Source organism: Zychaea mexicana (genome assembly GCF_025766255.1).
Source record: "Zychaea mexicana strain RSA 1403 chromosome Unknown BDB00scaffold_12, whole genome shotgun sequence".
In the NCBI taxonomy this organism is placed as follows: domain Eukaryota; kingdom Fungi; phylum Mucoromycota; class Mucoromycetes; order Mucorales; family Lichtheimiaceae; genus Zychaea; species Zychaea mexicana.
Genome location: NW_026516675.1, coordinates 513,943 through 538,162, shown reverse-complemented (window position 1 = coordinate 538,162; position 24,220 = coordinate 513,943). Strand labels below are relative to the sequence as shown.

Genomic DNA, 24,220 nt, shown 5'->3' with positions numbered 1-24,220 from the left:
CTTTAGCGTGATTCGACCAAATCACCCTTGAAAGAAAAATCATGCAGCTCTTACTACAGCGATCACTGTGTGCACGCCACACACCACCTTTGCGTTAAACTGGCTCAGCCTTTTTCTCTTTTTCTCTTTCTCTCTCACACTTTTCTCTTAAATGAACGTTTCAACATCAAGTTCATCCGTTTCCACTCTAGGTGCTCCTAATGTTCATCAATCATCAACATCATTACTCGTCGACGATCAACAACAACAACAACAACAGCAACAGCCGCCGCCACCCATGTACGTGAATGAGTCGGAATCGGGTATAGAAGCCTCCATTTCTTCTGCAGCCGATGAAGAAGACGACTCTGACGTGGATGACCATTGTCGGCGACAACAACAACGGGTTGACTCAACTTATAGTAATGAAGAAGAGCCGAGTTTATTACAACGAGCAGTACGTAGTGCACGACGGTCATCACACAAGTATCGACAACAAGAGTTTACAAAGAAAACAGGACGGGAACAACAGTCTTGTTCTTCGATACAAGCACTCGAGTCATTACCACCCCAAGAACAAGCCATGGCTATGGCAGGTATAGCGAATGCGAGTCATACGATTGTACCAACAGCATCATCCTCATCCAGTAATAGCTCTTGCACATCAGCAGTATCATCATCCCAACAACAACAACAACATGATATCCCTACACCGACTTCTGGTTATGATGGCGATACAGAAGGTGTGAATGTCGTGGGTACTGATTACAACAACAACAACCATCATCGTGAGCAGCTTCATCGGCATCATCGATCGCTTCATGAACAATTGGTGCAATACAGCAGTAACCGGTATAATCAACAACGGCATCATCATCATCATCATCGTATGGATCTGTCGAGTGGGAACGTTTCATCATCTTAGTTTTCTTGTGTTTGTCGTCGTCGTCGTCGTCGTCGTCGTTGTAGTTCACTCTGTCGTGCATCTTCGGACGAGGACGAAAAGGAGGGAAATAAACGAAAAAAAAAGTGGGCCTTTCTTTCTTTCTTTTGGGTGTTGTTTTTTGCTTAAAAAAGCTTCTTTTTTTTACGGATTGGAGCGAGTGCTGTTGAACCCTATGATCGGGCTTCGCCTACCCCGATTGGGGTACACTACTACGGCGCAACGGATGTTTGAGTGCTTGGATCGATCGATCGACCGATCGATTGATTAAACGGCCCTCGGTGCAGTTTCTTTTTATTCGAATGTATGGAATAAAATAAAAAGAATTCCCTTACTTTCATCGTTTCGTTCGTCATTTAAAGAGGCATCTTAATATATAAAAAAGAAGAATCTGTTTTTTTTTATATCGGCTAGTGTCGTTGCTCCAACCAAGAAACAACCTTGTTTGCCATATAGCTCGAGTTTTTTGGTTCTGAATTAAAAAGAAAAAAAAAGAAAAGTGGTTAGTACAGCACTCAAGTAGGAAAAGAGTTTATATACTACCTAAACTAAAACTGTGAGGGATATCTTGTTGGCATAAATACAAATGTTCTATATAGATCATATATAGAAAGGTGAGATTAAGGAAGCCCACACAGTAACAGTTACTTTTTTTTTTTTTTTACCATGCTCAGGGAATCTCTGTTTCATGTACTCGTAATGATCCAGAGGCGCCCACTTGTCATTGCGAGAATAGTAAATGACAAACTTGTCCGCATGCGCGTTGTAAAAGTCCAGATCGAGTTCGCCCACATGTTGCATCTCTTGCTGGGCCATGTAGAGACAGTTCTTGACCACCGAGCCTTTCAACAGTCGATGGGCAGTGACCTGTGCGCACGGCCCCTGTTGGCCCGTCAAAAGCATCACAAGACGTTCCAACAGTGGCGCAGACATGTAGGACAACAGTGTTGCTGATGTTGAAATGACACTGATGGGCAGGTACGAAAATAGTTTCTATCAATTACAGTACATGTAATTCGTTTAGTCCCCCCCTCTGTGTGTGTGTGTGTGTATATGTAAAATAAAAATAAAGAGTGTGTGTGTTACAGTGAAGGTAATGCCATTCGGAGTGAGTCCTATTTCCCGAATGGTAGGAAACAAAGTAACGACGCGATGGATGCGTTGACTGTGTCTCTTTTTCAACACTTCGACGGCAATGTACGCGCCAATAGAATGGCCCATCAATGCGAATTCGGTATTGTCCGGGCTTTCTTTGTAAAGAATGTCAAAACATGCAATCTTGTGGTCTATCTGTTCCTGTAATGAAAACAAACCATCGTCCTTGTTGTTGTTGGCAGTTGTTGTTGTTGTTGTTGCGATCATGCCCAAGTTAGAAACTGCTCTCCGATAATAACGCATACCATTCAAAACAAGTTGGTGCTGTTAGTAGGGTGGGTGGTACATGGTGTATTTATATCCTTCTTGGGGAAAAAAAATAACCAGAACAGGGAGCTTGTTACCTGCAAAGATCTCGAGTGGCAATGACGCATTCTGGTGAATCTCTTCAAGGAAATCGGTATAATATTCAACAAGACCCGGGTTGCCTGGAATAAAAAGCAGAACCTTCTTCTTCTTCTTCTCTAAACAAGTGGCATTGCGGACTGGCCACCAGAGTGTTTCTGTATCGTTGCCAGCCACCGACCAGCGGGACCGGAGTGGCGTTTTCAGCGACGAGACGAGGCGCATGCTGAGAAAAAAAAAGGTGGGGAGGATGTAAGCAAAGAGGAAAGAGAGAGAGAGAGTGAGAGGGGTGTTTGTCTTGATGGAACAAGCCACGCCAGTATGATTGCTTTTTGCTTTGGGTAATCGGATTCACGCGGTCCAAAAGAAGGGGGGGGGGGAGTGGAGTGTGTGTAGAAAGTTCGGGTGGGCTGTGCCAAAAAAAAAAAGAAAAAAGTCTAAAGAAAGACGAGTGTCACCTTACTATCTCTCTCTCTCTCTCTCTTCTTCTTTCTTTTTCTTTTTTTTTGTTTATTTCCACCACAAAACCTGCCGTGTACTTGAACTCATGTCGTTCATAGGGCCCACTCCTCTTCAACAAAAGAAACAAGAGGAACAGAACATTCAGTAAGTTGTGGGGAGGGGGGGGGGATGGTCGCTATGACTACGCAATGACTCATTCTCTCAACATCACCATTCGCTCCTTTTTACTCTTTAGAAAAGTACGAGCACTACTTCGTTTGCCGGCGAACAAAAAGTGTTTTGACTGTCCCACCAAGGTACTGGTTGCTCTCTCTCTCTGTGTGTGTGTGTGTGTATGTGATAACGATAAGCTGACAAACGTGTTCCATTGTTAGAGTCCTTTTTTTGTCAATGTGAGCATACAGACGTTTGTATGCAGCCGATGCTCAGGCCTTGTGTAAGTATTAAATAACCGGGCTCTTTTTTTTTAATTCTCGGCCGACTGCATACATCTAAAAAGGAAAATATATATATATATATCCAGCCGTGAAGTAGGGCATCGCGTCAAGTCGATCTCAGCGAGCACCTTTTCTGGTCAAGAGGTAGTGGCGTTGCAACAAGGAGGCAATGAGGTTGCGAAATCCATCTGGTTAAGTAGTTATCGCATGGATAATGTTGAACCTGAGACGGACAATGATGTCAGAGCCTTCATCCGCCAAAAGTATTGTAAGTTTTTGTTCCTTCTTGGAGAGTCCGTTCAAATCAGTTCCGGTGAGAGGTCGTGGGGAAGGAGAAAAGGCTAAAGAGATGCATATATCTTAGACGAGCACAAGTGGCTAGACCGCGATCTATTGCAGTCGCAGACGGACAAGGTGCAGGCGATCGTGAAAGAAATGTTTACGGACGAAGGTTTTCGACGTAGAGGGGCCAAAACACCACCCATTCCCAGTGTGTCTGGGGCCCCGACGCCTTTGCCAAAACCGACCCGGCCTGCTTCGTTACAACTGACGCGCTCAGCATGGAAACCAGAGATCACTTCACCCGCTGTTGAGGATGATCCAGTCGCTGTAAGTTTGTTGGGCCCCACCCCCCAGCACCAGTACTGTTTTTTTTTATCGAAGCGTTGCACTCACGCTTTATTCTATAACAGCGTCGTCAGCCAATGTCGGCACGTGAACCAAGTGGCTCGTCACCAGTGCCATCAGGAGGTATGTGTGTGCAGTGCGGCATTTAGTATATCTTCTAGTATTATTATAGGAAGGGGGTGGGGTGGTAGTCATCACCCGTACATCGTACATTGAGCAGCATGAACTAAATCCTCCGCTCAATTGCCCAAAAATAGGCTTTGCTTTGCCACCTTCATCCGTCCCTGTTACACCATTGAAGCTCGATCATACTCCGCGGCGTATCTCGCAACCACCGTTACCGTTACCGACACAACCATACCACCAGACACAGCCACAACAGCAGCAACAGCAGCAGCCACAACTACCACAACAACAACAACAACAGCAACCCACCACGCCATCCAGCAGCATATTCTCAGAGCTTGCAGGATTGGTTCCTGAAACTTCAAAATCGGCACGTAGAGCCACGTACACGGGTGGTATTTTGACACCTTCGACGCCTGGTGCACCAAGTCCGACTGCTTTACAGTTTTCCTCAATGTTTCAGACGTCAACAACAACAAATACACAACAACAGAACGAACCATTCAAATTCACTTTTACACAACAACAGCAGCAGCAGAAGAAATCTGTCACAGAAGCTATTACCACTACCACTACCACTACAAGTAAACCAGAAGATGACCCTTATGCCGCATTACGCGGTCTTACAATCAGTTCTCCTGAGCCACCTAAACAGCAGGAGCCAGATATACCCAATTTTCATGAGCGCCAAGACTCGGATGAAATATCGTGGACCGGTGAGTGTGGAGAGCAACCCCCCCCATCATCAAGAAACATTTTACAAGAAAAAAAAAAAAGACTCATATCTATAATCTTGGACAGAATTTTCCACATCCACGGGTGATGCCGATTTTGGCGATTTTGCTTCTTCTTCTTCAACTTTCTCTGTCCCACAACAACAAGCACAACAACAACAGCCATCACCTGCTAATGAACTGAAAAACACAAATATTTTTGGTGACCTTGATCCGATTGCCCAATTCAAGCGTTCGTCTTATCGAGTTTGAAAAACCAGGGTTTTTTGAAAATTAAAACTGTTTTATATATGGATTATACAAAAAGTTCTTGGAGATTGATTCGACGTTGGATGATGGTGGCAATGATGATGATGATGATGATGATGTTATGAGGATAGTTTTAAATGCTACTCGTTAATGATACATAGTCCGGAGTGGCGTTTTCGTATTCTGAGCAGAAGAATTGTTTTTGATTCTTGTGCATATATCTAGTGTTTACATTGTGTGTTATAGTCATAATGGGGTTACTCATTGTGTACGAAAACCTCCCTCCGGTAACACTTACTTTGTAATATCATTCAGATATTCCGTCAAGACAGCAGTAGCATCGGCATCCATGTCAGTATGTGCAATGAGTGAAGGCATTTGTACTATTGAATAATAATAATAATAATTTATCAAGTACAAAAGTCATGTCTCGTTGTTTTGTAGTAGCTGTTGTCTTTTTTTTTTTTTTTTACCGAATAACCGCAAAAGATGCTCAGCACCATAGATATCCACCATCTCCTTCTTTGCAAACTGTTTCCGAATCGTAGCGTATTGATGTCGTTCAAATCGGTACAAAAGGATAGTGCCCAGTGCCTTGTTAAAGTACTCTTTGATCCCATCAATGATTTCAGCCAACAAATCCTCCGTACCACTAAATATACACACAACGTAGCAATCCATGTTCAGCCAACTGTGTATTTTTTTGTTACGACAACCCATCCGTAAAGTTACCTTGATCCCTTTTTATCCAGCTTTTGCTTTCGATATTGTTCAAGTAGTTCTGTTACGGTTGGATTCCGTGGTAATTCAACAAGCTTGAAAAAAAAAGGAACAGTTCTATTTGTTTAATAACAACAAGGTGTACACATAGATACCACTTTTTTCCACTTTATAAAGATACTACATTACTTGTTGGTTCTTGGTAACATTCTCCCAATCATCAATCAATTGTGCTTTCATTGTATCCGGGATATCGATTCGAACTTCGGGTCGGTTCAAATAATCTTCTTCCTATATGATGGCCACCCCACCTCATTTTTGAGAGAAAGAACGCGGGTTTCAAGTAAAACAACAATCCATACCTTTTCAGTATTTGCCGAATCTCTTGGTCGTTTTTTGTCACTGTTTTGTTGTTGCTATTTTTTCCATCACTTTTTTCGTAAGTTCTTTTCCCCCCCACCTCCTCAACCTTGCAGAAGAAAACATTTAAAGTAGAGCTTACTGTATAAAGTCCTTTCAGTTTCTGTTGCATTTGCAAGTTTGCATCGGTCCATCGCAATACGCGTGTTTCAGGAACCCACTCGTCCCACCTAAAAAAAAGTAACCACGTTTAAAATTCCCTTTTCTCTTTTCTAAGGATCCAAAAAGACGCGTGTGTTTGTTTTGTAACTTTACGTTCTCTTCCAACCCTTGTAATGAACGAAATAATAAGGTCCTTGAAAATCAGGATTACTGTCCATCCATTGTCGATCAAGGATCTAGGTAACGAAAAAAAAACAGTTCATTTAGAGGTTCCCCCCTGTCACACACGAAGAGTATTATTTATGGGGTTGGATTGGAGGGGCTGTTGAGAGACAAGGAAAGGAATGAAAACCTTGGCTTCGTATATTAGAGGACCATGAAAACATAAGGCTTTTTCTTCAATGTCGAACTGGAATTTCTTTTCGTGCGCGTTTTCTTCTGTCATGGTTTTCGTGTGTCGTGTTTTGTGTGTGTGTGGAATAAAGGAGAAGAAGGACTACCGCCCGAAAAAATTGACTTTCTATTCATGCCAAAAAAGAAAACTCCACCTTATTAATGTATCCGTCAAGAACCAGAAGGATTGCCTTTCCATTGTTCTTGCGATAAAAGGGTGTATCTTTAAATAAAATACAGAAATAGTTAGTTGTATATGGCGCTTTATTATCCATTCTATATGTCCACTCGTATCTTTTAGTTGTTAAAGCAGTAGTAGCCGTCATGGACTCTGTTTTGCAACTGCACCTTTTGTTGTTTTCAGAATACTCTTCACTGTATCTGTTCTCACAACTATGTCCCTTTTCTGAAACTATAAGCATAAAAAATAGTGTATGGTAGTGGTATACGTCGATCAAAGTTAATTTAGGAGAAGTAAATCAAATATGCAACACTGAGAAACAAAAGATAGGATTACACGTATAACCCCTGGACAGCACAAAATCTCTCTTTTATTCGGCTTTCTCTTGTCATGACATCACTATTGCTACCTACTGCATACCTAGGCGGCTGCATTGCGGCCATGAGCATCTTTTCGCATGTTTATCGTAGAGCAAAAAGTATATTCTATAACCAGAGGTGGACAACAATGTAACAGTGGGGAAACTAATCCAACCTTTGGCCCCCCAATGAATACAGATGCAAAAGCGATTGAGCCATGGTTTCCAACCAATCAAAAGAAAGAGCAATACATTGCACTCCTTAATACCGAAGAAGAAACGAGCGAACACCATTTGAAAGCGGCATTACTGGGTCGTGCCATGGAAGCGGTTCGACGGCTGTTGGTTGTGCAACAAGAAAAACCAGCGCTGATTGAACTGATGCGTTCAGGCCATATCGGTGAAGATATCTGGCGCGATTTCCAGACGGCTGAGCAAGAAACCATGGTGGAGGTACAAGAGGTGCTCGCAGAAGCGAACACCTATGCCAAGGATTGGCAAAAGACCATCTTTTCGACTGCAAGTCAGATGCTAGAGGCAGAGAAACAGAAAGAGGCGAACAAGGAGGTGCAGCTTATGCGTGAACGTGAGGAGAAACGATGGGCCATGGAGCTTCAAAGTGAACAGTTGGAGGATAATGTTTTGAACAGAAAGAGCGAGGAGAAGATGGTAGCAGAGGAAGAGCAAAAGTAGCAAAGTAGTAGTGAATAAAAATTATAATGGTGATTTTTTACATGTGCACAAGTCATGATATCACTCATAGTTACAGTGAGCGACGTCAAAAAAGCATTAATCGCGTCATCATTGCAACCAATCCAGCACCTGAGACCCGCTCGCTATAGTAGCCACCTTCATGAGAAGCTACGATGTACCCTTCTTTAACACTTGACGCGAGTTTACCTGATAAACCGTGATATTCAAGGATGGTACAATTGAAACAAACGTATCTTTAAAAAATGTATTTAACCAATGATGAGTTTCGAACAAAAGAAAAACTTTATTGTCGCACGACTTTGATATGCCTCAAACTCCTTAATACCACACAGTGAAATCGACCCTGTAGGACCAGTCACTGCCTTGTCGAACGCTATATCAAGCGTGTCTTTGAAACAAATCGTACATTGTTTCGTTGTCTTCAGGCCAGGTCCCCCCACGTATTGACCCCAATATTGACATCGTCTGTGAGCTGACCGTCAGCCAAGAAAGCTAGACTAGGGGGGGGGTGCAAACGTATGATCCCATTCGACAGTCCTCGCGCACCATGGCAACCGTATCGTCGATGGGATGGTTTCCATGACACACATCAAAGGTTTACAAGAGTTTTGACTAAAAGTAAACCAACTTTATGATTTTCCATTACAAAGATCCGCGCATCGTAATTTATACATATTGTCAAAAACAATGATCTATCATACAGGACTTATCTTATGGTGCGCTTTTCACCTAAAGGAAGCAAAACAAGTACTATTAAAAAGATCAAGTGTTGCCTTGAGGCAATTTGACAGTTTTATGCTGAAGGTGACTAGAAAGAGTGGCACATGATCACGTGAAGCACCGATGTGGGAGGGCATACAAAATAAAAGAGGTACATACATACCTACCTGGTAACAGGACACATTACGGAAAGCAGCAGGCTTCTTGGGTATCGTAGCGTCCCCACATATTTGTGCAACGGCCTACTACACAAGCGGTTCATGATGTTTTGCAGGCTTATTATGAGGATGCACAACAGATATGCTGCTTACAAAGTCAGACCGGCATGATCATGTACAGTATCGCGGTAGTACTTATACGCATGGACCATTCCAAAGGGGAGTTTCCTTGAGCGATGCACGCGAGAATACATGTCACTTGAATGAAAACTGCAAGATGTATTAAAAAGTATTCGTGTTCCGTTGGGGGGTGGGTCCGGACTTGTGCTTTCGTCTCTCCAAAAGTGCTCCGCTCGCTTCACTTTGCCTGATTTGGCTTTGGCACATGTTGCCCGCTCTCTCGAAAGGATGAAAGAATGAATGGTGTACCAGGACGATTCATATATTGTTTTGTGTGATACACTTGCCTAATATTGCTATTGCTATTAACTATTAGCACCTTTTCCACTCTTTCTCTCTTTCTCTCTCTCCTTCATTTCCTCCTTACATTCTAAAGAAACAAAGCTCTTCTTTTTTCTCCACATCACTCACTCACTCACACACTCACTCATCACTCTCCACCCCCCCCCATCCAAATTCCTTCAAATAAACAAAGAAAAAAAAAGCGGCATAAAAAAACACGCGGTTTTAGATGGACCGTCGGCAACAGCAGAGTTGAGAAACGCACAAAAAAATAAAATAATAAAATATGGACACCGTCGTAGAAGTACCTGGACAATCTTTCTCCGTCAATGCGCCATTCCGTCAACCCATTGTAATTGCACACCTTTCGCTCATGGCTCTTGCTTTCCTCGGCTGCTTTCCCCTTGCCCTTATTCATGGCGCGCGCCGACACCGTCGATACCATTTTTATACCCTGGCGGTCGGCTTTGCTATAGCAATACTGGGTTTTATTGCTGGCTGGATCACACAAGTGGTCTCTACAACTACAACAACAACAACGAACAATAACGATGAAACGCTTACGTTAATACGAGTCATTCTCGGCATTCTCGGTTATACCCTACTTGTGCTTGTCTCGGGCCAAATTGCACTCGGTCTCTACCAATACCGACAATCCATCATAACAGCAACACCTGAACACTTTCACCAACAACAACAACAGAAATTATTATCGTTCCTTGATCTCGATGCTTCAACTTGGCTCGGACGGATATTGCCGGAAGATAGTATCCATTTGGCTATAGGATGGATCGTTTTGATCGTTGCTTACGCGTATCTCATTGTCGGCGCCATGGTCTTTACGGAAAGTTGTTCAGCATCGGCTTCGGCTGGCCAGTGTTTGATGCCTTTAGCGATTGGAAGCGGCTTCCTTGGTTACGGATCACTGGCATTATTGCATTTGCTTAATATCTTTTCGTTGCCACGATCGTCCACGCCCGAATATTATGAAGGATTGGTTTTGACGCTGTGGGGGTTCGTATGTCTGATCGCATCAGGTAAGGGAGAAGGAGAAATGAGTGGGAGTGCGACTAAATTAGGCGGGTGTGTGTGTGTGTGTGTGTGTGTTGTCGGCTGGGGCCAGTTGGGTCGATCGATAATTAAAAAACTATGTACGTACACAAAAAAATAGACACGCCTATCCTTGGGTCAGGTTGGCAAGCTATCAACCTTGGATTGCTATGGTTCGCCGGAGGCATCTTTTCAGTTGCCGTCAGCTTACAGACGTGGATGCCGGCATTACGGGAGCGGAATATTGTCAATGCGTTGATCATTTGTTTGACGGGTAGAGGTATTATTTCCAGGACTTTGGGGGGGGGGGGTATTGCTGCATAATTAAATAATTCAAAAAAGTGATAACTCAAAAACTCCTTTCGGATATTGTAGCGATTATTTCAGGATTTACACAAAATGACCCGTTTGCCTCACAGATACACAGTATGCTGGGCCACATGCTGATCATCGGTGCTGTTGCCCGGATATTGCAAATCATGTTTAGAAAGTCACCTGCTGACAACTTGCCGCGCCTCATTGCACAAGCATCCAACAACAGAGACTCTATAAATAACGACGTCAGCGACAACGACGACGCCATGGATAGTAATGATGAGGAAGTTGGTGACGAGGAAGCGGGTCGAGCGAATGCATACCAAGCAACATATCGACAACTCACAGGGCAGATAAACGCACCGTGCAAACACAAGTGGATATTCGCATCGATTACCGTCGTTTGTGGCTTGCTCGCATCTTTTCTCGCCATGGCAGTTGGTGTTCTTTTCATGGGCGCCAATATCCAGTGGGTTAACCATGTGCGGTACTATTTGAGTGACCCAGCAACCTATGTCAACGTGATTATTGCAGTGACGTTTCTGTGGACAACCTACGTGTTTATAATGTGCACCATCTACCGAAATATTCGACCCATGTCAACGTCATACTATGAGTATTTGGGCATGTCCGATATGGAATCGGTCACCACGAACAGCAATGAAAGCAACAGCCCGCCTACTCCTGCACTTAGCGAGTCGCAAGAGATGGTTGCACAGCGGTATGAGGAGCAGCGGCATTTACATCGAACACGATCCTTGCCAGCGCGCCGTGGTGTTGAAGAACCACCTGCGATGCGACCCTCACAATATCGGGCCAAACGTCGATCCTTGTTAATACAATCGCCTCAGCAGCAGCAGCAGCAGCAGCAACATCACCAGGATCCTGTAGCATACGCTAAAAAACAACGTGCTAGATCATCTTCTGGGTTTAGTGGTGTAGGCGGTGTATTGCCCGATGATATTATTGATGGTAGCGACATTCGACGGTCTTGGATCTCTAATGCTTCTGCTACATCGCCAGGAAGTGCAACGTCCTTTGCTTCATCGGCCTCTTCACCGCCGCCTTTATCTTCTTCAGATATTCACCATCATCATCACCGACGCACAGTGGTTTTTTCCGACGAGCCCGCCAGCATGGTGGCGGGCGAGAGCAGTATCAATAACCTTCCTTCTTCAGCAGCAGCAGCAGCAGCAGCGGATGCAGCAAATGTACGCAAAACAGAAAGCGGACGACGAAAAGAACGTGTAAGTAGTAGTAAGCGACGTCGTAAGCAACAGCAGCAACAGCAACAACAACAACAGCAACAGCAACAGCAACAGCAAGATGAGCCAGATGATGTAGACCACCTTTCTTCATCATCGTCTTCTGACTCACGTTCTGTTGCAAAGTATTACAGTAGTGAGCGAAATAGTAGCGACAGTCAGATCAAGTGAAACCTCTTCTTCTTCTTGCTTACCCACCACTACCACTCATTATATCACAAGAAAAAGTTACACATGATCGAACGTCTTCTTTGTTACCCTCCTCCTCCTCCTCCTCCTCCTTTGTGTTCCTATCTTTTGTACATTATCACCCACTTATAAAGCATCTCATACACACAACATCATTTATCATGGCGTCCATTAGAAATCGCATATTTTGACTGCTGTTTTTTTTTGCTCCTCTTTACACAAACTCAGCTACGTACAACCCACGGATACATTTTTTGTGGGCAAGGCACACACACCAATAACCAACAAAAATAAATAATAAAACATGAGGCAAACATTCTTTGGCATGGTGACCAGCACGTCCATGAGCAAGACCGTCAAGGTCAAGGTTACTCGAAGCAAGTTGCACCCTGTCGTTCTCAAGGTAATACAATACATACGCAATGGGGCGACAAGAAGTTTTTATTGTTTTTGTTCAATGAGTGAGTGAGTTTCCTAATGCCAGAATAATAAACAATAACAACAGACGATCAAATCACACAAAAATTACCTCGCCCATGACGAAAACCAACTGTGTGGATTGGGCGATGTTGTACGAATTGAAGCATGCCGACCTCTCAGCAAGAACAAGCATTTCGCCATTGCTGAAATTGTACGAAGTGCCAACGCCTCGAAATAAAAGAGATCGCCCCAACGAACGAACGAGTGACGACGATGACACATATTATTACCAGCAACAATAACGACAACGACGAATATAAAGAACCAACCCTGCATTTTTTTTAGACGTACAGCATAAAAAGTTGTATCTTTCTCTGCTTCTTTTTTTTCTTACACAACCAACAAAACCCTACAGACACAGACGCATCGAATGCTGTTATATTTCCCCCCCCGTCATCAAAGTTGGAAAACCATGTATAAACAAAAAAAAGTATTTTGTATTTTTATTCTTGGATGAGCGCGACATTTTGTATATATGGGGTTTTTCGTCATGTGTGTTTTACGAGTGGTAGCTGATGGAGATGTTGGGAGGTTGAATTGATCCAGTGGTTGTTTATTCTATCAAAAACGCGCAAATAGATGCAAGGAAAGAGATGCAATCTTCAGTGAAACAACAAAATGGGTTGATGGGCCTAATAGACACCCATTCAAAAGGGCACTGGTCGTCATGGATATTAAACGGGTTTCGCCATGATACGTCTTACTATGGTTTCCACTTGCTTAACTCCCCGAATATTATTAATCCAGCAGCTTTCAGAACCTGGTTCCCCCGCTTTTCTTTCCAACTACATATAATATACATATATACATTACAAAAATGAGAGCCACTCTTCTGCGATTAGCCCGTGAAGCAAAGCCGGCACCTCCTATTCCTAAATTTTTCAGGGATCCTGAAATGTCATTAGCGCATGTATGTAATCTGACAACCTTGAGGAAAGAGAGAGAGAGAGAGAAAAAAGAAAAAAAGAGGAAACTGATTCTTGATCGATCATTTGCCAGTTCATGATAAAGGGTCAGGTACTCTCGTTATATAGACAGGTCTTGCGTTGTGGTAAAGGTATGGGAAAAATAGCATATAATAACAATAAGAAAAAAAAAGAAGTCTCATAAAGGGGGGTTTAGGTCTTGCCAAACGAGACAAACAAGAAATCCGAGACTTTGCTCGTGCAGACTTTGAACGATACCGAAACGAAAGGGATTTGGTAAGCATATGCACCCTAAAAAAAAAAGAATGGTTTATACTGACTATGTATATGATATCCAGGACAAGATTCGATCTTTGTTATCTTCAGGAAAACAGCAAATGCATTCACTCCAAGCATCGGTCCAGCTGGCACATGCCAATCAATAATATAATCTCTAATAGATATCATGTTTTTTATTCTGTACATTTTCCTGTTTTGCACTTTTAGTTATAATGATTATGCTACCACCTTGACAGTCCATCCGCACTCTGCAATGGATGTCTTTGGATCCTTTATAGTCACTCGAGCATTTGTTGTATCATATTCGAATACAACCTTGTTGATTTTGCCGTCTGCTTCGACTTGTACTTGGCTAGGTTTCTTGGAAACACCGAGGATATAGACACGTTCAATGCGTAAGGTTTTCCCCACATCCTTTGCGTATTGCTTGGCTGCCGTGCTGTTTGGATCCGAGTGAATGGTCTCGCAAGTTAACACACCGTTGGTGTATTGGAACTTGGTGTGGATGTATGCTCCGGTCTGGTAATCATACGTTTCACCATCGTCGTTGTATAACGTGCCTTCAGCATTACCCTTCAATATAAACCAACACCCCGTTCAATTAGAAATATCATTCGCATATTTCCCCACTATTGTTCTGTTATATATATACCTTTGCGTCAAGAGCAATGACCAAAGTGAATGGATCCAGTTTCATACTGTGCGAGCTGCGACGGACACGTTCTCGACGAGGGATAATTTGGCCACCGCGATAGTATGCAGGAACCTTACCGAGTGGTGCACTGACAGTGTGACGACCCGTAAGGCGAACGGGCGCATGGGTGAGCATGTCGTACCATGGCTATAGAATGATCTCATTTAATAAGTATACCGGCCTCAGCCCCGCCCTCCTGTTTTTTTTTGTTCTTACCTGATCGCCAGCAAAGTAGACATCCGTTTCTGTTGCGCCCTCAACAGTGACAGGCTTGGCCATGATACCGGCACCCACCATAAACTGATCCTCGGTTGCAAACAAACTTTCATCATCCGGGAACTCCATCACCATGGGTCGCATCATGGGAGTGCCCACCTGCGAAGCATCGTAGAACAAAGTGTACCAATAAGGCAAAAGGGCGTAACGTTCACGTAAAGCAGCCAATGTCATGCTTCGGTAAGGTTCTGGGACGAGATAGGGTTCACGTCGCTTGGTATCAATGTGGGCATGACCACGGAAGAAAGGCTGGAAAACGGCAGCTTGGTACCACCGCACAAGCAATTCAGAAGTAGGGTTATTGAAGAAGCCAGGAACATCGGCACCGGTGAATACAATAGCGCCCATACTGTTTGCTAAAGACATTGGGTTGGAATAGTACAGGGCTTCCCAGTTGGCCATGTTGTCGCCTGTCCATACAGCACCATATCGTTGTGCACCTGCGTAAAAGCCGCGCGTCAATACAAACGGACGATGTTGAACAGCAGTACGTTCACGGACACCATCAGCAGTGCTTCCAAACTATTAGGAGTGTGGGTATTTAGTGATGTATACAAGCTTAAAGTTATTTCTCGTCTTTACCGAAAGCAAACTGTAAAGGTTATGGAGGACTCGATGCTCCCAGTTTCCATGATGGATCATTTCCTTTTGCATGGTGATTTCAGGACCGTTGAAAATAGAGGGCTCGTTCATGTCGTTCCAGATATGAACGTTTTCTTGAGTGCCTCCAAACTTGCTAAACTGGAACTGCTCCTTCCACCAGTCACGGGCTTCAGGATTGTGGTAATCCACCCACGACGATTGTCCAGGCCAGCACCAGGCTTCATAGTCGTTTCCATTGGGTTGCTTCACAAACAAACCATCCTTCTTTGCTTCTTCGCAGATACGATAGTTGTCTGCACGCTTGATGTGAGGATCAATAATAACGACAAGCTGTGAAATGACTCCATATCAGCAACGAAGAGATTGTTTTGGCCAACTATTGATGTCTTGAAAATTTATTGATACCTTTCGACCCTTGCTGTCAAGCACTTGCTCCATCTTGATAGGTTCAGGGAACTTGTTGGATTCCCATGTGAAATACTTTCTATCATCCGTATATTCGATATCCAACCAAATGACATCATAGGGCATGTCATGCTCGTCAAACTGACTGTCAACTTCGAGAACATCCTTTTGATTGATATAGTTCCAACGACACTGGTGATAACCAAGTGCAAATTGTTGGGGAAGCATGGGTGTGCCTGTCAGTTTGGTATACTGACGAAGAACGTCCTTCGTTGTTGGACCAAAGAACACAAAGACATCGAGAACGCCAGCTTCTGATATCCAGTGAGTGTGTGTTGAGGTCTTTTTGTCGTTGCCCTTTTTGCCGAAGCTTAGTACTTTTTGAACAGAGCTCTAGTGGATAATCCGAGCATGTTTTGAAAAAGGAAGAAGTATGTCTCAAGTTATTTAAACAGGTTTCTTTGTGGGCTCTGATACTAATAGATATGCCTTTTTTTTTACCTGCTGTTCACTCTTGGATTTTACAATATCGATCCATGTCTCTGATGGGTTCATCCAGAAAACACCAGCCGATTGGCCCACGCGATGGGCAACCATGAGTGGCACAGCACCATACAATGAAGTAGGGCTGTCCAAGGCATACTCGAAAACATCAGTGTTGTACAGGCGATAGGGATCAGTGTATGCGTTGTCACCACCACGGGTCTCCTTGAGAGATAGACTGGAAGCGTGTTCCTACGTAAAGAATGTATTGCATTAACATTACTTGCTTTGTAATCATTGCGCTGGAGTAATTCGTAATACTTACGGGAATACCATAAACGTGACCGAATTCATGAAAGGTGATATCCATAGCAATACTTTCAGGGCCATTTGGTTTAGGATCCGTCCATGTCTTGAAAGTTTCCTCCCACGAGTCGCTTTCCCAAGGTGCCTCTGATTCCTCTGAACCATCCTCCTTGTCCTGACGAATCATTTTGGGTTTGTGCGAGTCCTTGGTGCGGAGATGCTCAAAGTTAAATAAACCTCGGTCATTGAGCGAAACCACAGGCGAGTCGTTGACAAGAAACTCGATCCGGAGCGGGTTGGGATAAATGATGATTTTACGGTTCGTTTCACCATCATTATTCATGACCACAGTAACCTGACCATCAGGACCCGTTTCCACAGTGTCGGCTTCCCGAAGTTTAGGTTCACCTTGAAGGATATGTTTGACGTGGTCTTCGTAGCGCGGCTTGATTGGCTGCTTTTCATTGATGCGGACGCGTGCTGTGTTGTCTTGCAAAAGGTGCATATCCAAAGTCAAGAGGATATCGGTTTCTGTGTTTTTGACATCGGCATGAATATGAGACTTGTCCACCGTCTGCACACTCTCTGCAACAAGTGTGTAGGGTGATTGGTAAGTGCTTTCAGTGACCATGTCGGCATAGGCTCGATTGCGGCGACAGAATCCGGACTGTGCGCAAGTTTTAAAGTCATCTTTTTTCATTGCTAGAGTTGTAGTAGTAGCCAATGTAAGCACCAGGCCAAGGGTAATGAGGACACGAAGCCTGGATAGACGTCCTAGTCCGCACGACGTCATTTTCTGGTGATTGGGGAAAGGATGCTTGGGTGATGTTGGAGAAAAGGAAGAAGCGGACAAAAAAATTACGTGTAATGCTGTCCGGTTCTCTTTTGTTGCACCGTTCTACGTTGGTCTGAATTTATTACTGCCGTGCTCTCCGAAAATTAAAGGTATTAGATACTGTACACATAGAAACAAGTTACACCCTCTTATGACTCCATACGATTTGTCTTCATAGAACATCAACGCTTGCAAATATTATTTGCTGGTGAACTCTGCATGCGTCTCATCACACGCGATTGCGAGTTGTCGCCCAGTTGCACGTTTCTTATTGACAGATATCAATACACCATACATAAAGAAGTAATCGCGGCTATTCAGAAATAAGCAAATGGTTTCTCTTCTTTGGATCCAATCTTACGTGAGCGAAAGTCGATATCTACTAGGAGCAACGCTTTAACAACAACAAGTCTGCCAACTTGCATGATTTTCCTAATCTCAACATCAGGCACTTTAAGAGTTTCGAGCACCAGCATGAATCAAGTGACGATTAATTGGACGTGCACGTACGTCATTGTTTCCGCGAGGATGACCAGAAGCAAAAGAGCCTTGTTGACTCTCGTCGTTAGCGTTCTTTTTGCATGGCATATCCCATCATCCAAATATATGTGTCAGGAAAGCACCTCCGAGAGTGAAGAAGTACCCCCCCCCCTTGGTACCTTGTTGAATCGAGTCCACTATGTGATGCTATGTGAAGTGTGAATGCACCTGGGCCTGGCTCCTACTTTACTTGTAATAATACAGTATAACAAGGTGCTAACGTATCAACACCGTCATGCGCTATACCCCAGTATATGCAAGCTTCCTCATGTGAAAAGAAAAAAAAACTAGATAAACAGACGACTTTAATACAACCGAGAATAGCAGTGTATCCCAATGCGCAATATGGCGCAAATTAAAATGAGGGCAAACAACTGACATGACCGATTGTGCGCAATACGTGGTGCCTTTTGATTCTCCGAGGTTTTTTTTTTTTGCATTAAATGCACGGGTTGGCGCAGTTTCCTTCTCTCTCTCTCCTCTTCTTTTTGACCCTTTTTTCTCTTTCTCTCTCGAAACGTTACAAGAATTAGCCATGTCATCATCAGTTCTCGCGGGAACAGCGCATTATAACAACAGCAATAGTCAACAGAAATCAGCAATCTATATGGCTACAGACCAACTGTTACAACAAGTGATTGATCTACTTCAGCATATTCCTGACGATGACGCCTTTAAACGGCCATCCACCGTTATGCCTGGGGGAACCATCGGCAAGCATATACGGTATATAATCTCTCAAATCAAAGATTCTAATGCAAAGGGAGGAGGGAGGAAAAGTGAGAGTAAGTGGAAGGGTGCTTATGATGTTTATTGCGGAAAAACGATTTTACATTTAGGCACGTGTACGATCATTTCAATCTTTTGCTGGCGGGCAATCCACAATTAAAAAATCAGCACCAGCAAGGTCAGCATCATCATCATGAAGATGATGATGAATTATGGACCGTTGACTTTGATGCTCGCTCACGTGAAGTAGGTTGGGTCATAAAAAAGAAGATATAGATACATTGAGAAGAAGAAGGAACGCCCCGAGGAGGAATTTCTTAATATTGACGTATGTACGTTGGTGGAACCATCTTCATTTTGCACAGCAACCAATGGAACGAGACCGTCGGGAAGCTGCCTGTTGTTTTCGGGACATGCAAAACAAGTTTAAAGATATCGCAGACAAGGTGCCACTAGATACCCCGGTGAAGCTCGCTGCCACCATTGATGCCTCAGCCAGCGTTCCAAGGGCCTTGTTTCATTCTACGTTCGATCGTGAGCTGTGGTACTGTTGTATGCATGCGGTAAGATGATGGGGGAGGGGGAACTTTACTACTGTTCTGTGGGGACTATTATTACGACAGCAGCCCGTGAAACATAGAATCAGGGTTTGGGTGGCAATGGGGTGACACAAGGCATCTCGTTTTCTTTTTAGATTCATCATTACGCAGCGATCAAGGCTATTTGCATCGAAAATAGTATACCAGTCACCAGCGAGTTTGGGATGGCGCCTTCTACCACGCAATATCAACAACAGCAACATCATCATCAACCACAGCAGCAGCAGCAGCAACGGGCCAAGATGACAGGACATCTGTAACATTATCATATATCGATTTGTTGCTTTTGTAGTAATCTCTCTTTTTTTCTTTCCGTCTCGCGATTCCTGCCTCGTCACAGGCATTTCATATGTTGTATAATAGTACACACGTAGTAAAAGCATGGTGCAGGAACAGTGCAGTATCGTTTAAAGAGTTCTTTTTGATCTGTATGTATACAATAGGACTAATATATAGCTCTTGCTAAAGCTTATATATATTAGTTTATGACAAGCTTATATATCCATCGTAAAGCTATGTATTTGGTATATGATAGGTATCTTTATCACGTCAAAGCACCGGAGTCCCTGCATCCTTTACTAGATAGAAACTTTGAAAGTCCCTCCTTATTCATCAGTAATGACTTCCATGAACAAATTGAAGCGCATTATCCAACCATGTCCCGCCAAACGCACCTCCGCCATTCGTACGTTGTTGTACAAATGTAACAAACATACATGATCACTGAAAGGATACGCATTCCGAAAATACCAATGAATCATTGCGCATCGGAATTCGGTTTTATGCATTGTTTAGGGCACACACCTTCCGGGTATCCACAATTCCTCCGCAACCATCCAGGAAGAAAAAATCACTTACACTTTTCAATTTATCCAGCAGCTTGTTTTCCTGTGCATGTTCTAACTTTGGTTTTCCAAAGAATGGTGGCTCTTACTTGTTTGCTTCTATATGTGCCGAAATAATCAAAGTAGAGTGGGCTAAAATGTCGATTTCGTAATCGGCTTTTGGAGAATGTGTAAATACGAAAAGGGGTTCTTTTGATTTACTATTCTGTATTTTCTTCCTGCCTGCTGTTTTGCATACGACTTGCTAAAGTAAATGACAGCTTTTGAAAAGAAGAAGACCTTGTTTATAATATTATATGTAGGCTGTATATTTGGCTACAGCAGAAAATATCTTTTCTGTGTTGCTACTGTACTACTAAGTACCTGTCTCTATGTATAAAAGCGTTTTGCGGTCGAAAGGTGGGGGAAATGCGTTAAAAAATATTATCCTTGTAAAGTCTATTTCCAGGATTACCACGCAGTTACTGTAAATAATTTATTAACCTGTTGCTGCTTGCTGTTACTGCCAATTCTCTGCTGACGGCAGTTTCGTTGATATAATACAACAGGTTTGGCTTGTCTACACATACTGTAACAGTAATTTACTACTTGCTTATACATGCGATGTTTTTAGTGTACAACATATGCTGACATACTTTAACTTTCTTAACCTGACACAATGTGAATCAGCTGCACCCAATAAACTTTGACTTTGACGTGCAGAAAAAGAAATCAGACTCAATAGGACTGCAATGCCATATTCTTTTGAAACCTATACTTTTTCTGTCAATTTTAGATTCTAAGATGTGTCAAAGGATCGAGACAAAATTGGCAACAGTTGGTAGACTTGAACACAAATATCAGTTGTCGTTCACTTCAAGTAGCGCACATTGGTTGCCTAGAAAAAAGGAGGACTGATGTGCCATAATGCGTAGTAAATTTATATCGCTTTATTTTGTCCCACAGCTAGATAAAAAAAACGATGTGCATCTCTTCTACGTACACAATAGCGGGTTGTGCGTACATGCATACATGCGCAGCGCTAAATTTGACGACTGCTGCTATTACAAGTGCGTGGTTGAATTCATGTATGTAATAATAGCCACTCGTTCAATTACGTACCTCACTACGGATGTCAACTCTTCTTTTCAACTCCCCTTTCCCTTAAAACGTTTAGTCCTACGCGGATTAGATTTGATCCTTCTTCTTACTCCTCGGTTGCTCTTTTACGGGCTGGGTTGAATATCATAGAGCTAATAAGTAGCAAGTAGTAGACTAGTAAGCAGTAGGAGTAAATTTTTTCTTCGACCTCCTTGAAGTTCATTGGCCGAGATTCATTTTATCATTCCACCTCCTTAGCAAGTTTATAGATGCACCACATAGTAGAAGATAGTATAGGGAAGGAAATGATCGCTGCCTTAAGTGATATATAGAGCGTTTGAAGTAGAAAGTTATTCCGCGTCAGCTTCCACAAGCAGAATGCACGTCCTTTTCTAAAGATGGGTACAAAACACATTTGACACAACAAAAAACCATATTTGAGGGTAAGTTTTTATGTATACTGTACATGTTAATGTTATGGCCTAGAACATTTATCCCTGTTATTCTTTCTATCATGCTCAAGGAGGCATGAAAGATTTGCCGCAGCTTCAGTGGTGATACTTACTGAAGAGGTATGTAAAAGAGCAAAACCCTCTTGCTCACAGAAATCCCGCAAAATGGTTGGGGGCGGGTGGGGACGAGGGTGTACCAGTGGTTGGGCAAACCAGTATACAGTAGTAACAAGCTTAGGTGTAAATCCTTTGTACTATACATCTTGTCTTTCTCCTCTTTCCCCTCTCTTTTTCTCTCTATTTGGTCATATCAATTCTACATACGTGTTACTGTAAAAAGTATAAGCAAATTTATCGCTTTGTATATTTCTTCAGAACTTGTTGTCTGATGTTTTATTTTTTGATCGAAAAAAAAAAGCACCCCTTCGTAGATCACCAACTTTTTTTTAGCACACAGACAGCAAACGACAATATACACTTTTACGTTTAAAAAAAACATGATTACATATTTCGAGTATCATAGCACGACTTTGCATACTTGAGAACTTGAGTAATTTTGCCGCCCTCTTGTTATTCAAGACACCCCTCCTGTTCTCCCTTAATAGATAACTACTGACCAGAGAGTAGTGCTTCTCTTTTCCAGGAACAGAGTTCAAGGACACCTCGTCTCCATTAGAACATGTAAGGAGTCAAATGTTGGCACTTGGTGCTTACTGTTACTGCATCTGTTCTAATTGGGCTGACTTGGATATCTTTTAGACTTAGTTACATGATGCGAGAGACTGGGCAATGGTGGCCGAGAACATTCACACTTGCCATCTTGTCTATACAGCAAACGACTATGTATAATTACTATGGTCCTATTTTTATCACATATGCACGTTCAAACCATGAGCAGATTTTTTTTCCTTTCTCCTTCCTTGACCTTGATACTACATGTAAGCTATCAGTCATTTCCCCGAAACGGATCCGTCGATTAAGGAACCACATAGTATATAAATATGGCCATGGTTCTCTTTCCTTTCTGTTTCTCATATTAATAGCTTCCATCAATTCTATATATTTTTTTTCTTTCAAGATGCTTAAACCGTGCTACTATTTGGTCATACTTTCCTTTTTGCTATTTTTAATAGCTTCCACATTTGCCGACGAAACGACTACCACCACCGACAATAATGCCACGCCGCAACAGCTTCCTGAATCGTCACAACAACAACCACCAAAGAATGTCGACACCCCTGCTGCGAGTAACCCAGCTGCCGCAATTCCAGCTGCAGCTATTAAGCCTGAAGACAATGCCGGCTCTACTGCGACATCCCATGCTGCCACCAACGACAATACCAGCGATCCTAATAAAAAGAGCAGTGGTGCTGCCAATGTTGCCGACAAAGAAATGCCCGTCTCCGACACTGCTGGTGCATCCGCTCACAACGCTCCTGCTCCAGCCTTAGCTGACAAAAACCTGCCAAAATCCGAAGAAAAACAGGATGAGCAAGACAAGAAGACGAAGGAAGAAGAAGAAAAGGCAGTCAATGACAAAAAGCATAATGCTACTGCTACTGCGACAGAAGCAGCAGCAGCAGCAAAGAAGAACGACAACGGCTCAGGCAAAATTAAAGCCACCGCTACTACTCCAGATCAACAGCAACAGGGACCTCGTGTCAAAATTGCTGGTGAAAATGACTATTGCTTTTTCTTACCGCCTCAGCCCAATGTTGAAGTGGCGCCGACCGAGGACTACGGTGTTGCTCACTGCACGTCAAAATCAGTCGTGGAAGGAAATGAAGAGTTCCCTAAAGGTTTCATTACCAAGGCGCATTACAGCAAGACGTCAAATTACACGCAAGTGACAGGCTATATGGACCCGACAAAGTTTGGCTTGCTTGCGAGCGATGACGGTGGTCAGGTGAAAACAAGATTCCACTTTATATAAAAAAACATCTACAAAAAAAGAACAATCATTCATTAAACCATTGTTCTTTTTTATATTTCAGTATGATGACCACAACAAGGGTAAACCCATTGGTGCCAAATGCCTAGGTTACAATTACTTTGTCAATTTGGTAGAACCTGCCAATAAGCGTTTTTGTATCCGATGCTGCGACTTTAAGGTATCCATTGTGTAATTTTTTATATCTTGTGATTTTTTGCCCCCGTATATATGTTCCTTCCTTCTGATAATTAACTCTCTTTACTGAACTATTAGGCCGACTGCAATACTGGACGATCGCAATACGGTTGCATCAACGTTGTGCCTGGAGACTACTCTGATGACGAACTGGTCGAGGCAGTGTTTGACGAGATTGTCAAGCAAGAGAAGCAAATGGAAGACACATCCAGTAATCCCACCGTCCAGAAGCAGGTTGATGATCTTGAGCTGCTCGCTTCAAAGAAATCTACTACGGTCAAGCAAATGAAAAAGAAGTGGGAGCTGTTTATTGGCCAACTGCAGACGACCTATCCAAGTGAACAAGATGCGCTCCAGGGTGCAGCCCAAACAACTGATTGGTTTACCACAGTTCCCCAATGGTGGTACTTTTTGAGCAGACTCTCACTCACTGTTCATCGAGATGAAGCCTAATAA

The 24,220-nt window shown here is 43.0% G+C and overlaps 11 protein-coding genes across 11 annotated transcripts; 8 read left to right on the top strand and 3 right to left on the bottom strand.

Annotated features, from left to right (window-relative positions):
* The first annotated feature begins 2 nt into the window (after positions 1–2).
* On the top strand, positions 3–1,211 carry BDB00DRAFT_77982 (uncharacterized protein). The gene has a single exon (XM_053120338.1). The coding sequence runs from the start codon at positions 152–154 to the stop codon at positions 902–904; it is 753 nt and encodes a 250-aa protein (XP_052983157.1). The 5' UTR covers positions 3–151; the 3' UTR covers positions 905–1,211.
* Positions 1,180–2,799, bottom strand: BDB00DRAFT_807703 (uncharacterized protein). Its single transcript, XM_053122351.1, has 5 exons — positions 2,422–2,799; positions 2,009–2,298; positions 1,588–1,915; positions 1,466–1,513; positions 1,180–1,394 (listed from the first exon to the last, which is right to left on the bottom strand). Exons 1-5 carry the CDS (start codon positions 2,645–2,647, stop codon positions 1,333–1,335), a joined length of 954 nt encoding a protein of 317 aa, XP_052983156.1. The 5' UTR covers positions 2,648–2,799; the 3' UTR covers positions 1,180–1,332.
* A 21-nt stretch (positions 2,800–2,820) lies between these two features.
* On the top strand, positions 2,821–5,228 carry BDB00DRAFT_807700 (uncharacterized protein). The gene is made up of 7 exons (XM_053122350.1): positions 2,821–3,028; positions 3,120–3,180; positions 3,259–3,320; positions 3,408–3,589; positions 3,686–3,930; positions 4,014–4,071; positions 4,206–5,228. Exons 1-7 carry the CDS (start codon positions 2,970–2,972, stop codon positions 4,895–4,897), a joined length of 1,359 nt encoding a protein of 452 aa, XP_052983155.1. The 5' UTR covers positions 2,821–2,969; the 3' UTR covers positions 4,898–5,228.
* BDB00DRAFT_807691 (MRG-domain-containing protein) lies at positions 5,090–6,878 on the bottom strand. The gene is made up of 9 exons (XM_053122349.1): positions 6,652–6,878; positions 6,453–6,535; positions 6,280–6,367; positions 6,140–6,193; positions 5,967–6,068; positions 5,790–5,872; positions 5,531–5,709; positions 5,356–5,440; positions 5,090–5,278 (listed from the first exon to the last, which is right to left on the bottom strand). Exons 1-9 carry the CDS (start codon positions 6,742–6,744, stop codon positions 5,191–5,193), a joined length of 855 nt encoding a protein of 284 aa, XP_052983154.1. The 5' UTR covers positions 6,745–6,878; the 3' UTR covers positions 5,090–5,190.
* On the top strand, positions 6,879–7,972 carry BDB00DRAFT_807682 (Sec62/63 complex, subunit Sec66). The gene is made up of 3 exons (XM_053122348.1): positions 6,879–6,915; positions 7,041–7,351; positions 7,431–7,972. The coding sequence occupies exons 2-3, from the start codon at positions 7,264–7,266 to the stop codon at positions 7,922–7,924; spliced, it is 582 nt and encodes a 193-aa protein (XP_052983153.1). The 5' UTR covers positions 6,879–6,915; positions 7,041–7,263; the 3' UTR covers positions 7,925–7,972.
* A 1,599-nt stretch (positions 7,973–9,571) lies between these two features.
* On the top strand, positions 9,572–12,086 carry BDB00DRAFT_869117 (uncharacterized protein; the record flags this gene model as incomplete). The annotated part of the gene is made up of 3 exons (XM_053126563.1): positions 9,572–10,322; positions 10,457–10,615; positions 10,711–12,086. 3 exons carry the CDS (start codon positions 9,572–9,574, stop codon positions 12,084–12,086), a joined length of 2,286 nt encoding a protein of 761 aa, XP_052983152.1.
* A 322-nt stretch (positions 12,087–12,408) lies between these two features.
* Positions 12,409–12,762, top strand: BDB00DRAFT_757555 (30S ribosomal protein S17; the record flags this gene model as incomplete). Its single annotated transcript, XM_053118997.1, has 2 exons — positions 12,409–12,507; positions 12,610–12,762. The coding sequence occupies 2 exons, from the start codon at positions 12,409–12,411 to the stop codon at positions 12,760–12,762; spliced, it is 252 nt and encodes an 83-aa protein (XP_052983151.1).
* A 639-nt stretch (positions 12,763–13,401) lies between these two features.
* BDB00DRAFT_869115 (uncharacterized protein) lies at positions 13,402–13,935 on the top strand (the record flags this gene model as incomplete). Its single annotated transcript, XM_053126562.1, has 4 exons — positions 13,402–13,494; positions 13,584–13,641; positions 13,707–13,786; positions 13,849–13,935. The coding sequence occupies 4 exons, from the start codon at positions 13,402–13,404 to the stop codon at positions 13,933–13,935; spliced, it is 318 nt and encodes a 105-aa protein (XP_052983150.1).
* A 70-nt stretch (positions 13,936–14,005) lies between these two features.
* On the bottom strand, positions 14,006–17,256 carry BDB00DRAFT_881912 (glycosyl hydrolases family 31-domain-containing protein; the record flags this gene model as incomplete). The annotated part of the gene is made up of 7 exons (XM_053128112.1): positions 14,006–14,362; positions 14,442–14,630; positions 14,700–15,281; positions 15,342–15,692; positions 15,768–16,160; positions 16,269–16,502; positions 16,576–17,256. 7 exons carry the CDS (start codon positions 17,254–17,256, stop codon positions 14,006–14,008), a joined length of 2,787 nt encoding a protein of 928 aa, XP_052983149.1.
* Positions 17,257–18,466: 1,210 nt separating this feature from the next.
* BDB00DRAFT_869113 (uncharacterized protein) lies at positions 18,467–19,519 on the top strand (the record flags this gene model as incomplete). Its single annotated transcript, XM_053126561.1, has 4 exons — positions 18,467–18,657; positions 18,771–18,906; positions 19,026–19,223; positions 19,355–19,519. The coding sequence occupies 4 exons, from the start codon at positions 18,467–18,469 to the stop codon at positions 19,517–19,519; spliced, it is 690 nt and encodes a 229-aa protein (XP_052983148.1).
* Positions 19,520–23,281: 3,762 nt separating this feature from the next.
* Positions 23,282–23,905, top strand: BDB00DRAFT_732394 (uncharacterized protein; the record flags this gene model as incomplete). Its single annotated transcript, XM_053118339.1, has 3 exons — positions 23,282–23,542; positions 23,631–23,747; positions 23,843–23,905. Coding segments are annotated over 3 exons (441 nt in total), but the record flags the coding sequence as incomplete, so codon positions are not given.
* Between the last annotated feature and the right edge of the window lie 315 nt (positions 23,906–24,220).